Below are 14,061 nucleotides of genomic sequence, written 5' to 3'. Positions count from 1 at the left end.
ATATATATTGATGAGCAAAACTTCAACATTTTTATATATATTGATGAGCAATTCTACATTTTTTTTAAGATTTTTTTAAAACTGGAGTCGGAGTCGGTACATTTTTTTCCAACTCCAGCCTAAACTAGCTCAGACTCCACAGCCCTGAATAAAACATACATAAAATTCCATATACATTAAATACCCCTGGGGGACTTCTAATACAACTACACTGATCTCTCATAGAGACCATGTTGGATTATGGGGGGATCCACCCACTAGACCACCAGGTGATCGCTTTACATGACATTTAAATGCAGTTGCCATGTTTGACAGCTGCATTTAACTGTCTTGATTAGCGGGCATGGCGATCGGACTGTGCCCGCTGCCACCTCAGTGGCTGTGGAGTTGGTAAGTCGCAGCTCCGACTCGAACTCCTAAATTTTATCAGGTCCGACTCCCGCTCCTTCATAAATGGCCAGATAAGTGAGTTATTTGACCAAGTAGTGTAAAGGAGAACTGTCTCAGAAGATTCTGTGTAATGTCCACATGATCCTGGGGCAACTTCTGAGTGAATAAGGTAAATATATAAAGCAGATTCTGCTGTGTGTGCAGTGGATGCAGTTGATCTCCAGCCACCGTGTCCTGGAAAACTCAAAATTAGACTAGATGTACCAGGTAGTCTTTTCCTACTAACAGTTTTCTATGTTTCTGACTAAATGTTCACCATACACAAAGAAATGCTGCTAACAAGGGCAGGTTGCTGTGAAATAGAGGTAAGGCATAAGGATATGGAGGGGTCAGCCATAGGGATATCGAGGGGTCAAACATAGGGATATAGAGGGGTCAGCCATAGTACCAGATTTATTATCTCTCTGACAACGTCCCCACTACTGAATCATCGCAGCCCCACAGGAACTACCTGATCAGCCAGTCAGTGACTGCAGCTGTGCCCCGCCTCATTCACTGATTGGCTGAGCAGGCAGTTCTCATTGAGGCAATGACATCACAGGATAGGGAGTGCATTGCATGTTGCATTGTGGGGGCACCAAGACGGGTAAATAGGACTTCTTTATTTTGATCCCACAACACCACCCTCCTGATTTTTTACTGTTGCCCAGAACACCCCTTTAATTTCTGCCTCTCTAACACATGCAGCCTGCTGCAGCCACAGATGATGGGTAGGTTCTATACTAGAGATGAGCGAACCAGGTTCGAACCAGAGTCGATCCGAACCCGAACGTTCGGTACTTGATTAGCGGGGGCTGCAGAACTTGGATAAAGCTCTAAGGTTGTCTGGAAAACATGAATACAGCTAATGACTATATCCATGTTTTCCAGATAGCCTTAGGGCTTTATCAAAGTTCAGCAGCCACCGCTAATCAAATGCCAAAGGTTCAGGTTCGGATCATCTCGAGGTTCGCTTATCTCTATTCTATACATATGCATTTATGTTATTTTGGTCTAAGAACTTGTCTAAGTCTGTTTTGATGCCCTCTATTGTTTTTGCCAGTTCTAAAAGAACCGTTGGGCTTCCTTACCAGAAACAGAGTGGAGTAGAAGCCTTCTCCCCTCTGATCTTCTGGGACAATGACTGCACTTTCAAGACAAGGCCCTCATGCTTCTCTTGATCTGAGCTGAGGTCAGTAATAAACGAGTCTTTCCCCTGGGGAGGACAAAAAAGATTTTTTCAATCCTTTTTTATTATTGCCAAAATAGTGTTACTGCGGGAAATCTTGACCCATTCAGACAAGTGGCCTCCCACCAGAGCCTGGCATCATTGGGAAGGCTTTTGGGATTTTCTGCTCCTGCAAAGAGGAACCCCTTGGACTTTTTAGGGGGCCTCCACTCTTTCCTACCCACTGCACCCCCCCCCCTTTGGTTCTTCCTACCTTTGCCCCTAAAAGGTGCAGTTTGGCTGCTGTGGGATGAGGACAGGACAGGTTCCTGTTTCCTGTCCAATGGGAGTAGGAGGTGGACCTCTTCAGGGGTGCTGTCATAGGGAAAAATATAGGGAGAAATACTGATACTCAGTACTTTAAAACACCACAATACCAGGATCGCCAAACCAGCCATGATCAACGGGTTCATCTGACTAAAGTCTAAGGTGTATGGGGAACATATATAAACATTAAAAGAAAATCACTAAAAGACATTAGATGCTATTGGCAACCAGATATTTGTGTAGTCCTGCCACGTGATAAGATGCCAAAAATGACAGTAAACAGTTTTCAATAACTCATTGATAATTTTTTTTTTATTGCTTGATCACCCAGGTAAATAAAGAAGCCAAAGCGTGTCCCACAAAGTGCACAAAGACTCTTACATACCATCCTCTTACCCTCCAGGCCATATGGCTCCTAGAAAGGTCAAAGATTAACCCCTTAGCACCCCATGACGTACCTATTACGTCATGGCACCGCTGGGGTATTCAGAGAAGGGTCGCGCTGTGACCCTGCTCCAAAATGGCGCTGCTACTAGCTGATGCAGGGCGTTTGCCGTGACAGCTAATTAAATGCAGGGCGTTTGCCGCGACGGTAACGCCAGCTCATGCAGTAAATGTCCTATAGCAATGTAGTGTTATGGATCTGAGTCGATCCCTTGTTTTATTGTTTATTATTCCCTAATTTTACGGAGGAATTTTTACCTTACATTGTTTGTGCATTTGAAAACACAATGCTCTATTATTCTTCTGCAAAGCTTTACTATTCTGCACTTCTGTTTAATAAACTGAGTTAAAAAAAAAATTGCCTGTGAGTGAGGTGCCCTCTGCCAACTACCCAGCTGTTGGCAGAAAAAAGGGCAGATTAAAAAAAAATTGGCTTTGGGTGACTGAATTCACACTGATAATACACAAAGAGGGATGTCCCACATGACAACCAGCAGAGTCCAGCCTGACCCAAAGTGACCCTGGGTTAAAAACTGGTATTAAAGTGGGTAGATGGGCATTTTATTTTATTTGTGTTTTCAAAAGGTGAAATGCGTTCGGGCCACTGATCTCACACTGCCAATACACAGAGAGGGATGTCGCGCATCATATCCAAAAGAGTCCAGCCTGGCCTAAAGTTGTTCTGGGTGTATAAAAGTGGGCATATCTGCATTTTTTTTCTCCTGATTTGAATAAGTAACTAGTGTATTCAAAGGATTAAATGATTTTTGACATGCCCCTCTGTGTGTTGGCCTTGTCAGATCAGTGGCACAAACTCATTTAACCCTTTGCAAACGCATTTATAAAAAAAATAAAAAAAATAAATGCCCATGTGCCCACTTTAATACCAGTTTTTACAGCCAGAACCACTTTCGGCCAAAAGACATCAGTCGCCCAAAGTCTTTTTTTTTATTTTTAATCACAATTTTGTGTTTTCACTTTGATGCCCATTTTTATGCCAACTACTGGGCACTTTGGGCCATTTTCAACTGCACTCTTTAGGGAACTTCACTTAAAGTGTCACTGTTTAATTTTTTATTTTTTGCAGAAATCAATAGTACAGGTGATTTTAAGAAACTTTGTAATTGGGTTTATTAGCCGAAAAATGCATTTTTATCATGAAAAAGTAGATTGAAGCTCTCCCCGTCTTCATTGTTCTCTAAGGAGAGGGGAGGGGTGGAGGGAGATGAGGCACCAAAACAGGACAACAAAGAGTTAATTTACAGCTACATCACCTGGCTATCTCCTCTAAGGTCAGCACTGACCTCTCGGACCTCTGAATACAATCTTTCACATAGCTCCCGCTGTGTAATCCTTTGTTCTCTGCTGACTATTAATCTCCCTCCTTCCTCCTCCCCCTCCATAGAACAGACAGGACACGACTGATGTAAACCAGTCAAGATTTTCTGATAATGAGCAGTGGATGAGAGAGGGGGGGGGGGGGGGGGGGCTGGAAAAAGTCTTTATCAATGCAGATAATGGCGTATTTGCCTAATAAACCCAAGTACAAAGTTACTTAAAATAACATGGGCTATTGATTTCTGCAAAAAAAAAAAAAAAAAAAAATTAAACAGTGACAATTTAAGATTGATATAAATTTCCTGTAAGAAAAATGGCTAAATGAATGAAAAAGAAAGTCCTGTAGCCAGATACTTCCCCACTATGAAGCCACATACCTCCCCGATTTAGCTAGATATGTCCTCATGTAGCCAGATCATGTATATGTCTTCAAATATCAAGGTATGGTCCTCCCTTGTAACTAGATAGCTCCCCCCCATTTAGGCAGGTATGGTTCACCCTACATGTAGCCAGATACCGTCCACACATGAAGCCAGTTCCATCCTCTGCATTCAGGCTCTGCACACTGGGAACTGTGCCAGGACAAGGCTGGTGGAAACAGCTGGGGGAGGGCGGCCTCTGAGCAGTAACTGAGGACACATCAGTGACACTTCCCCAAGCAGCATAACCGAGCCCCGCTCCTCCTGTCTCTGCGCCCAGGGTACAGTCACCCCTCATGTCACTGCGCCCAGGGTACAGTCCCCCTCCCCCCCATGTCACTGCGCCCAGGGTACAGTTGACCCTCATGTCCTAGCTGAAAAGCTGGGTGACCTCCATCACAGTGACTAAAAAATGCTAGAAAGCTGGGTGACCACTATCATACTGACTACAAGATACTGGAAAGATAGGGTGACCCCATTATACTGAGAATAAGATGCTGGGAAAGCTGGGTGAACTTTTTATATGCTGGGTTAGCTTAGTGACCGCATCATACTGAGTACAAAATGCTGGGTGATCTCCACCATACTCACTACAATACAAGATGTTGGGAAAGCTGGGTGACCTCTAACTAGCAGCAAGAGAGTTAATATACCTTCCCCCAGGCGGCGAAGGGGCTTAGCGGGAAATACCTGGGGTTAAACCCTCTGTCAGTGTGCCCAAAGCCCTGAACCCCCCCCCATACACACACTACCTACATCTATAGTGGGGCGGGAGCTCCACGGCCTTCAGCAGCTCTCCAGCCACGTCCAGATTCAGCCAATTCTTACTGGCGAGACACTTGTCGGCCAAATGCTTTTGCAGGCTGCAGTGCCTTCTTGGTGTGTACTGCACGCCGCGCCGCAGCGGTTGTCATTTCAAACAACTGCTCTAGCAGCCCATGGTAATCCAATGCAGATAACATAGATCGATGCGGTACACTATGTACTGCTTTGATCTATATTATCAATGTAGTGTATATAGAAGTCCCCTAGTAGGACTTCGGATTACTGTAAATAAAAAAAAAAAAAAAATTATTTTCATTAATAAAAAAAAACCCCTTCCCATAATAAAACTTTAAATCCTCCACCCCCCCCCCTTTTCCCATTTTAAAAATAAAAAATCAAACTATTAAATTATGGCATTCCTGATCTCGTACATTAAATGTCATAAGTGCACGAAAATGCCAAAGTGCAAAATTGCTGATTTTCACATAAAATCCAGAAAAATCGTAATAAAAAGTGATCAAAAAGTTGCATTTATGCAAGCAAGCTACCGATAGCAAGAACAGATCATGGCAGGAAAAAAAATGACATCTCATACAGCCCCACAGACAGCAGGCTGGGCATTATTGCAAACGGGTGTACATGTACGCCCCACCGGGATGCCAAGCTCGCTTTATAGCAGCCGGGTCCTCAGCGTCAATTGCAGGCTGCCGCAATCACATATCCGCCCACCATTAACCCCTATAAGTGTGACAGGAGCAACTCGTCACTTTCCAATCGGGACCCCCCGCAGAGTGTCTGCATTGTTTGACTGCTGGACTTCCTCCATGCAGTCAGGTCTTCAGTCTTTAGCAGACTTTATCAGAAGATCGCAGATAACACTGATCCTTGCTATGCTATGGCATAGCAGTGATCAGTCAATGTAATTTTTATGCATTTATGTGTGCCAAAGCCTCTCTCCCGCCCCCCCCTTTAAATGTAACCCTCACTTCCCATTTCTAAAGCTAATTAACATATATTATACTGTAGCACGCATAATCTTACGAACAATATTGTTCCCGCACTGTGAACGGCGTGAACAAAAAGCGGTAAAAAAATGCCAGGATTGCTGATTTTTTTTTTATTACATCAATGCGTCCAATGTACACAAATAGGATATTAATATAAACTAGAGATCATAGCACACAGAATTATGCCCCTTATGGCCCATAGGTGAAAAAATAAAAGCGTTACAATTGGGGCTGTGGAGTCAGTATGGCACAGCTCAAACTCCTGAATTTTATCAGGACAGACTTCAAATGCAGCTACTTTATAAATGGCCAGTCAGACACCAGGGGACTTATTTGTCCAACTAGTGTAACATAGATCTGGCTCAGCAGCTTCAGTGTAATGTCCTACAGGATCCTGGGGCAACTTTAGAGTGAATAGGGAATGATGTAAAGCAGATTTTACTGTATGTGCACATTGGATGCAGCTAGTCTCCAGCCTCCATGTCCTGAACAACTCACAACTAGACTAGATGGAGCAGGTGGTCTTTTCTGCTGACAAATTTCTGTGTTTTTAACTAAATATTCATCATACACAAAGAAATACTGCTAACAATGCCAGATACCTGTGAGATAGAGGGGGTCAGCCATAAACCCAGATTAATCAGCTCTCTAACAGCATCCATGCTCCTGAATCATCGCAGCCCCACAGGAACTTCCCACTAAGCCAGCATTTCTGAGTGGGGCCATGACATCACAAGATTGGCGGCACATTGCACTGTGGGGGCACAGGGGTGGGTAAATAGGACTTCTTTATTATGATCTCACCCCCACCCCCCTGTTTCTCCTGAATTTTTCACTGTTGCCAAGAATACCCCTTTAATTTCTGCCTCTCTAACACACACACAGCCTGCTGCAGCCATAGTACACATACACACACAGCCTGTTGCAGCTATAGCACACACAGCCTGCTGCACCACACTGAGGGCAGAGGTTACTGCTACACTACCTTCTCTACAATCATCCAGCATCCAGGAAGAGAACAGCACAGATCTCCCCCCCCACACACACACAATGGACTATTCCAGCTCAGAAACAAGCTGCCAAACAAAGACCACCAACTTTTCCCTGACCACCCTTATCTAATAGGGCCAGTGCTTTATTACTGACATATAAAGGTTTTTTGGTTGTTATAAATAAAGGGCTTAGATTGATAGGACATAAAATATACTAATAAACATTTATAATAATCCATATAAAAACAATTATAAAATTTTGAAAGTTTTTTTGTTCAAAGTTGGAGTTGGTACATTCTTTGGACGGACAAGGGAATCCGCCCGTGCAGAGAATGGAGTCTCGGACACAGGCGAGTCCGCGAGCGGGTGCAAGCTGCGGGATCTGCAAAGGATTTTACGCCACAGTTCTTTAGTGTGTGCGCGTACCCTAAAAAAGTAAAAGCATGTTCACCAAATGCCGTTAATATAAAGTAGACAATTTATACATATGAATTAATAAATTATTTATGTAGTATTACTATTTTCCTTATTGGCAGAGACTTTCAAATGTAGAGAAATGCTATTTAAAAAAAAAAAAATTCACAACATTTTGCAGTTTTTCACAAAAAAATTGTAAAGGTATCAAACCATATTTACCACAGGCATAAAGAAGAATATGCCACGAAAAAACAACACCAGGATTAGTTAAAGCATTCCAAAGTTATTAATGCATAAAGTGACATGTTAAATTTGAAAAATGTTGCCGCGTCATGAACGCCAAAACTGGCTGTGTCCCTAAGGGGTTAGGTTAGGCCCCGCCCCTTTTTTATTGCTGCATTATTTAGTTGCAGTACTAAATCATTAAAAAGCTGTCCAGCCATCCTTTATTGCATCACTGCAATTAAACGCCAACACATGTGAACATACCCTCAAACTGGTTTTACAAAAAGTTTATTGTAATAAGTCCACGTCACCTGAAAATTAACTACCGACATCCTTGATCAGTTTAGAGATGGTGGATTTGATCAGAGAACTTTTTTTCACAAATCCATAGCAAATTGCAGTGAATGACCCAGTGGACCGCGCAAATTTTGATCTTAGTGTTTTCGTTTTTACCTCCTCCCCTTCTAAGAGCTCTAGCACTCTCAGTTTTTTATCTACAAGCCATGTAAGGGCTTATTTGTTACAGGAATAGTTGTGCTGTGTAATAGCGTCATTCATTTTACCATAACATGTATGATGGAATTCCAAATATATTATTTATGAAGATATAAATAGGTGAAATCGTAAAAAAGAATGCAATATGGTAACGTTTGGGGGGGTTCCTGTGTCTACGTAATGCACTATATGGTAACAGCGACATGACACTATTATTCTATAGGTCAGCCCGAACACAACCATATGCAGGTTAAACAGATTCTCTAATGTTATATATATTTTTTTTTTAATGAAATCCTTTTTTTTGGCAATTAAATATTAATAAAATGGGCCTATTGTGACGCTTATAACGGTTTTATTTTTTCACCTATGGGGCGTCATTTTTTTCCGCCATGATCTCTAGTTTTTATTAATACCATATTTGTGAAGATCGGACGTTTTGATCACTCTTTATTGATTTTTTTTAATATATAATGTAACATAAAATCGGTAATCTGGGCACTTTTTCCCCTCTTTTCGTGTACGCCGTTCACCGATCACAATGACGCTTGTTATATTTTAATAGATCGGACAATTACGCACGCTACGGTATATTATATGTTTATCTATTTATTTATTTTTATATGTTTTATTTATATATTGAGAAAGGGGGGTGATTTAGACTTATTGGGGGAGCGGTTTTGGGGTAGTGTAATAGTGTTTTGAACTTTTTTTTTTTTTTTTTTTTACACATTTGAAGTCCCTTTGGGGGACTTGTACATACAGTAGTTTGATTTTTACACTGACCATTGCTATGCCATAGGCATAGCATTGATCAGTGTTATCGGCGATCTGCTCATTGAGCCTGCCTGTGCAGGCTTAGTGCAGCAGATCGCCGATCGGACCGCACAGAGGCAGGTAAGAGACCTCCGGCAGTCCGTTTCAACGATCGGGACCGATCGGTAAGTGACAGGGGACTCCCCCTGTCACTTACACTTAAACGCCGCGGTCGTTTAAGGGGTTAATGTCACGTGGCAGTGCGATCGCTGCAGCGTGTCATTACCGGTGAGGTCCCGGCTGCTGTTTGCAGCCGGAGCGCGCTTCATAGCGGGAGAAACACCCAGGACGTCATGGGTCGTCTGGGGACAGACTTCCATGACGTAACCCTACGTCCAGGGTCGTCTAGGGGTTAAAGGGGTTATCCAGCGCTACAAAAACATGGCCACTTTTTACCCTCTCTTGTCTTCAGATTGGGTGGGGTTTGGAACCATTGAAATAAATGGAGCTTAATTGCAAACCACACATGAATTGGAGACAAAAGAGGGGGAAAAGTAGCCTGTTTTTGTAGTGCTGGATAACCCCTTAAGGACAGGGCCGTTTTTGCGTTTTTTCCATCTTGTGTTTAAAAGGCCATAGCACTTGCATTTTTCCACCTAGAAACCCACATGAGCCCTTATTTTTTGCATCACTAACTGTACTTTGCAATGACAGGCTGAATTTTTGCATAAAGTTCACTGCGAAACCAGAAAAAAATTCAAAGTGTGGTAAAATTGAACAAAAAAAACGCATTTCTTTTATTTGGGGGGTATTTGTTTGTACGCCATTAACCCTGGGGTAAAACTGACATGTTGTGCATGTTCCTTAAGTTGTTATGATTAAAATGATATATAACATGTATAACTTTTCTTTTATCTGATGGCCTGTAAAAAATTAAAACCATTGTTAACAAATATACGTTCCTTAAAATCGCTCCATTCCCAGGCTTATAGCGCTTTTATCCTTTGGTCTATGGGGCTGTATGAGGTGTCAGTTTTGATGTTTACTCTCTATCGGTACTTTGATTGCGCATATACGGCTTTTTGATCACTTATTACATTTTTTCTGGATTTGATGCGACCAAAAATGCATAATTTTGCACTTTGTTTTTTTTTCCGCTTACGCTGTTTACCGTGCGAGATGAGAAATGTGGTTAATTATTGGTTCGGGCGATTACACACGCGGCGATAGCAAACATGTTTATTTATTTATTTACTTTTATTTAAAACATGGGAAAAGGGGGGGCGATTGAAACTTTTATTAGGGGAGGGGGCTTTTTACTAATAACACTTTTTTGTTTTACACACATATACTAGAAGCCCCCCTGGGGGACTTCTGGTATATACACTCTAATCTCTCATTGAGATCTTTGCTGTACAGTTATACAGTAAAGATCAATGACATCGGCACTCGATTGCTTTCGGCTGCAGCAGCCCAAAACAAACGAGTGCCGAGCTGGGGTCAGCGCCATCTTGGAGCGGACCCCGGCCGGCACCAGGCACAGAGAGCGCTCCTCCGGGACAACGTCCCAGGGGGGCTATCTCCGCCACTAGACACCAGGGAACGGCTGCATACGATAATCAGATGCAACTGTCAACTATGACAGCTGCCTCCGATTACTTGATTAGCAGGCACGGCGATCGGACCGTGCCCGCTAATAGCCGGGCTACACGCGGCACTGTGGGCGGTTAAGAGCGGGGTCGCCGCGCGGCCCCGCTCTGAACACCACTTGGAGACATATGACGTATGGGTATGTCATATGACGTATGGGTATGTCATATGTCCCTAAAAGGTTAAAGTGAATGTACCAATTCGCTAACCGATCTACCTGGTCGGTGCAGTCCATTTTTTAAAACGCCACCCAGTGCCCATGATTGGCGCCGGTTTCTTCATGTACACTTTGGTCTGCTCTATGTGGTGGAGGTGGGCCAAGCGTCCTCAATATAACAATATCCCCTCCTCTTGGTGACGCAGACAGACTTGATTCTGATGGAAGAACGTCACCAAGGGAAGAGAATATTGTTACACTAGGGGCGCTGGGCCCACCTCCAGTGCACAGAGTAAGCCGGCACAGATAGGGGGAACCGGGCAGCGTTTTTTGAAAATGAACCCTGCCGTCGGGATGTACGCACCTGCGCAGATAAGGTAGTGTGAAAAAAAATTTAATATGCAAATTGGTACATATGTTTTACACTCTGTTTCAGAAATGCACAGATATTTACTCCTTCAGGCTGGGTTCACACTACGTATATTTCAGTCAGTATTGTTGTTCTCATATTGCAACCAAAACCAGGAGTGGATTAAAAACACATTAAGGATCTGTTCACACAATGTTGAAATTGAGTGGATGGCCGCCATATAACAGTAAATAACTGCCATTATTTCAATATAACAGCCATTGTTTTAAAATAAAAGCAAATATTTGCCATTAAATGGCGGCCATCCACTCAATTTCAACATTGTGTGAACAGATCCTTTCTGTGTTTTTAATCCACTCCTGGTTTTGGTTGCAATATGAGGACCACAATACTGACTGAAATATACGTAGTGTGAACCCAGCCTCAATGTATAGGGGTTCCCTTTAAAGAGAAACCAATCAGCCCAATCGGGCTGATATGGTTCCCAGAACTGCTGTATCACCAGGCCCAGGCTAAAGCAATAGAGGCAGGCCGACCCACCCCCAGTGGGAAAAAAAAACAGCCCCTCTATGATGTGACTCCATTAGTATCAATGGAACCCTATCATAAAGGGGCTAGGGTTTCCTCCCACTAAGAGTAGGTCGGGCCGCCTCCAGTGCTTCAGCCTGGGCCTGGTGGTACAGTCATTTTAATCCCCCGAGCACGTGACAGGGAAGTAGTCATCTGGGCGGCTCCCCGTCCATATCTAGTGACCGCACTCTGCTCAGCCAATCGCGGCTGAGCATCTGATGACACGGCAGGAGCGATTGGAGCGGTTCGGCCGGCCTCCCGAAGATTACGTCGTCGACGAAAGATGGCAGCCGGGGTCGAGGGCAAACATGTAAGTATAATGCACTAACACTTCGGGGGGGGGGGAACACGGGTAAGGGGGGGCATTCACTTAAATAACACACATTACAAAGTTGTAAAACTTTGTAATGCGTTTTACTTAGTGAATAAAAGTTAAACGCCGCACTACCCCTTTAAGAATAGGGCTCCAGCACAAAACTTACAGATAATTAGGATGTTTCCACAGCAACCCGAACGTCCATCAGCAGCTGTGTCTGTACACAGACATTCAGAGCCTTGAACCATGATAGTTATACTTCAAAGAATGCTGTCACTATGAGCCTTTTCCTGATGTCTGCACCATTCCATGTATGAGCCCAATTCCAATCCAATAGGACAGGTACAAAGAACTCACTGGGCGTTGCTGTATTGGAAGCTACTGCATGCTGATCAAAAACAGTTGTATGACAGGTCTACTTTACAGGTTTTATCCACTTTCTTAAAACTTGATGGACGCTAGCCTTTTACAACTACAACCATTTTCAGAGGCATGCCACAGTGCAGAATTCTTTTATTTTAGAACCTATGCACCCAGACTACATGGTAGCCGTTTGAAGAGGCCCAGATTTAAAAAAAAAAAAAGAAATCCAGTTTAAAGTAAAGCGTTACAAAATAGCAGGTATTATGAAGGTACCCCCCCCCCCCCCACTGTAATAAATCAGCCATTCATTATTATTATGATTACAAAAGTGAAATCAATAAAGTACAATTGGTAGCAAGTCTTATACAGTGACCAGTGTCACCCAACATGTTTCTACAGCAATTGCAAAACTACAACTCCCACCATGCCCTGACAGGTTGCAAGGGCATGCTGGGAGTTGTCATTTTGCAACATGTGAGGTTGGTGAACACAGACAGATGAGGAAATACTTCAGTTCTTATGGAAAAAACTAGACACAACCTTGTGTTAAAATGTCATACTCACTTGCTCAGCATCGCGTTCATTCACAGTTGGCAGGGGGGTCCAAGTGGACATTTTATTCAATTATAGATCCGCTTTAGAGAACACCATTGGAGAAAAAGAAGTGCAGAGGGAAGTGCGGTGACCGCTGAGCAATTAGGGTTTACAGATTATATCATTGAAAATCTTTGGGACATTTATATAGTATAAGAGGGTAGAGAGACTGTGTGTGTGTGTTGGAGGGGGTATTAATGGTTCTTCACTGCCCTGCTAAACCTGAAAGGGGGCTGCCATCCACTCCTTCACTAGGCCCAGGTCAGTAACTATCAATCTGCTTCCTTTTACCACAACTAAAGCGGACAACACAGCGCCCCCTTAATTAAGTGTGGCGGAGCAGGGCTGGCGGTGTCTCAGGTAAGCACACACATATGCACCAAACACACCCTCCTTCGCCGGCCAAACCTCTCCAGAGATGTTAAGTTGTGCGAGTATGAGGCAGGGAAGGGGTGCCTGGAGTGGGAGTGGATAGGAACGGCGGGTGACACAGGTAAGTTCTCCCGCCCAGGTCTGGCACCTCCCCCTTCCCCCCCAGTGCACTCTGTTGATCTCCCGCTCGAGGCTCCAGGTGTCCCCGCTGTTCAAAGCTCTCTAAGGAGGGGGGGGAAATGATACGCACGCACGCACGCACGCACGCCCCCAGTCACCTGACTAGAGAGCGGCGGCCTGCCGTGGGGCTGCGCGCGCATACCCGGACCTGTCCCCAGGTCGCCATATTGCACATGCGTCCGTGGTCTCCGCTGGGGGGAGGGAGGAGTGATTTTGTGCGCGTGCGTTTTACGGGGGTACACGCGATATATGGCGCGCCACATATTATTGTATGTAGATTTTTGCTGCAGTATGAGTACCTATATTTGACCCAAGTTCGCATTTAGGCCAAGGCTGCATTTCATCTTTTTGTTGCGCTACAAGATTGATTTTTAACTATTGAGGTACAGCTGCACTCTAAATCAGAGCACCGGCCTGAAGAAAAAGACATTATTTCCAATGGGAAAGATGTAAAATAAGGTTTTAAGTGTTTTTATGAATTAGCTAGACCTGGAATGAACAGGATATATTTGGACTGTACAGTGGAAGGAGCGTATAATACCACAGAAACCGATGTGTAATACCTCACCTGGAATGAATAGGAGATATATAGTGATATTGGGGCATATTCCATAGGAAAAGAGGTGTAGTCAGTGTCGAACTGGGGCGCACCAGAGGAAATGATCCTTGGGGCCCACCAATATAGAACCAGTGAGACATGACATGCT

The 14,061-nt window shown here is 43.7% G+C and overlaps 1 protein-coding gene across 1 annotated transcript in view; it reads right to left on the bottom strand.

Annotated features, from left to right (window-relative positions):
* MARK2 (microtubule affinity regulating kinase 2) overlaps positions 1–13,417 on the bottom strand; it is a 258,426-nt gene extending 245,009 nt beyond the window's left edge. Inside the window, exon 1 of the mRNA XM_069965440.1 lies at positions 12,773–13,417. Coding sequence (XP_069821541.1) covers positions 12,773–12,823 — 51 coding nt within the window. The 5' untranslated portion in view covers positions 12,824–13,417. The remainder of the gene's footprint in view (positions 1–12,772) is intronic.
* Between the last annotated feature and the right edge of the window lie 644 nt (positions 13,418–14,061).

This window comes from Dendropsophus ebraccatus, chromosome 4 (genome assembly GCF_027789765.1).
Source record: "Dendropsophus ebraccatus isolate aDenEbr1 chromosome 4, aDenEbr1.pat, whole genome shotgun sequence".
Classification (NCBI taxonomy): domain Eukaryota; kingdom Metazoa; phylum Chordata; class Amphibia; order Anura; family Hylidae; genus Dendropsophus; species Dendropsophus ebraccatus.
Note: the sequence above shows the minus strand (reverse complement) of the source record. Positions and strands in the feature narration are given on the sequence as shown.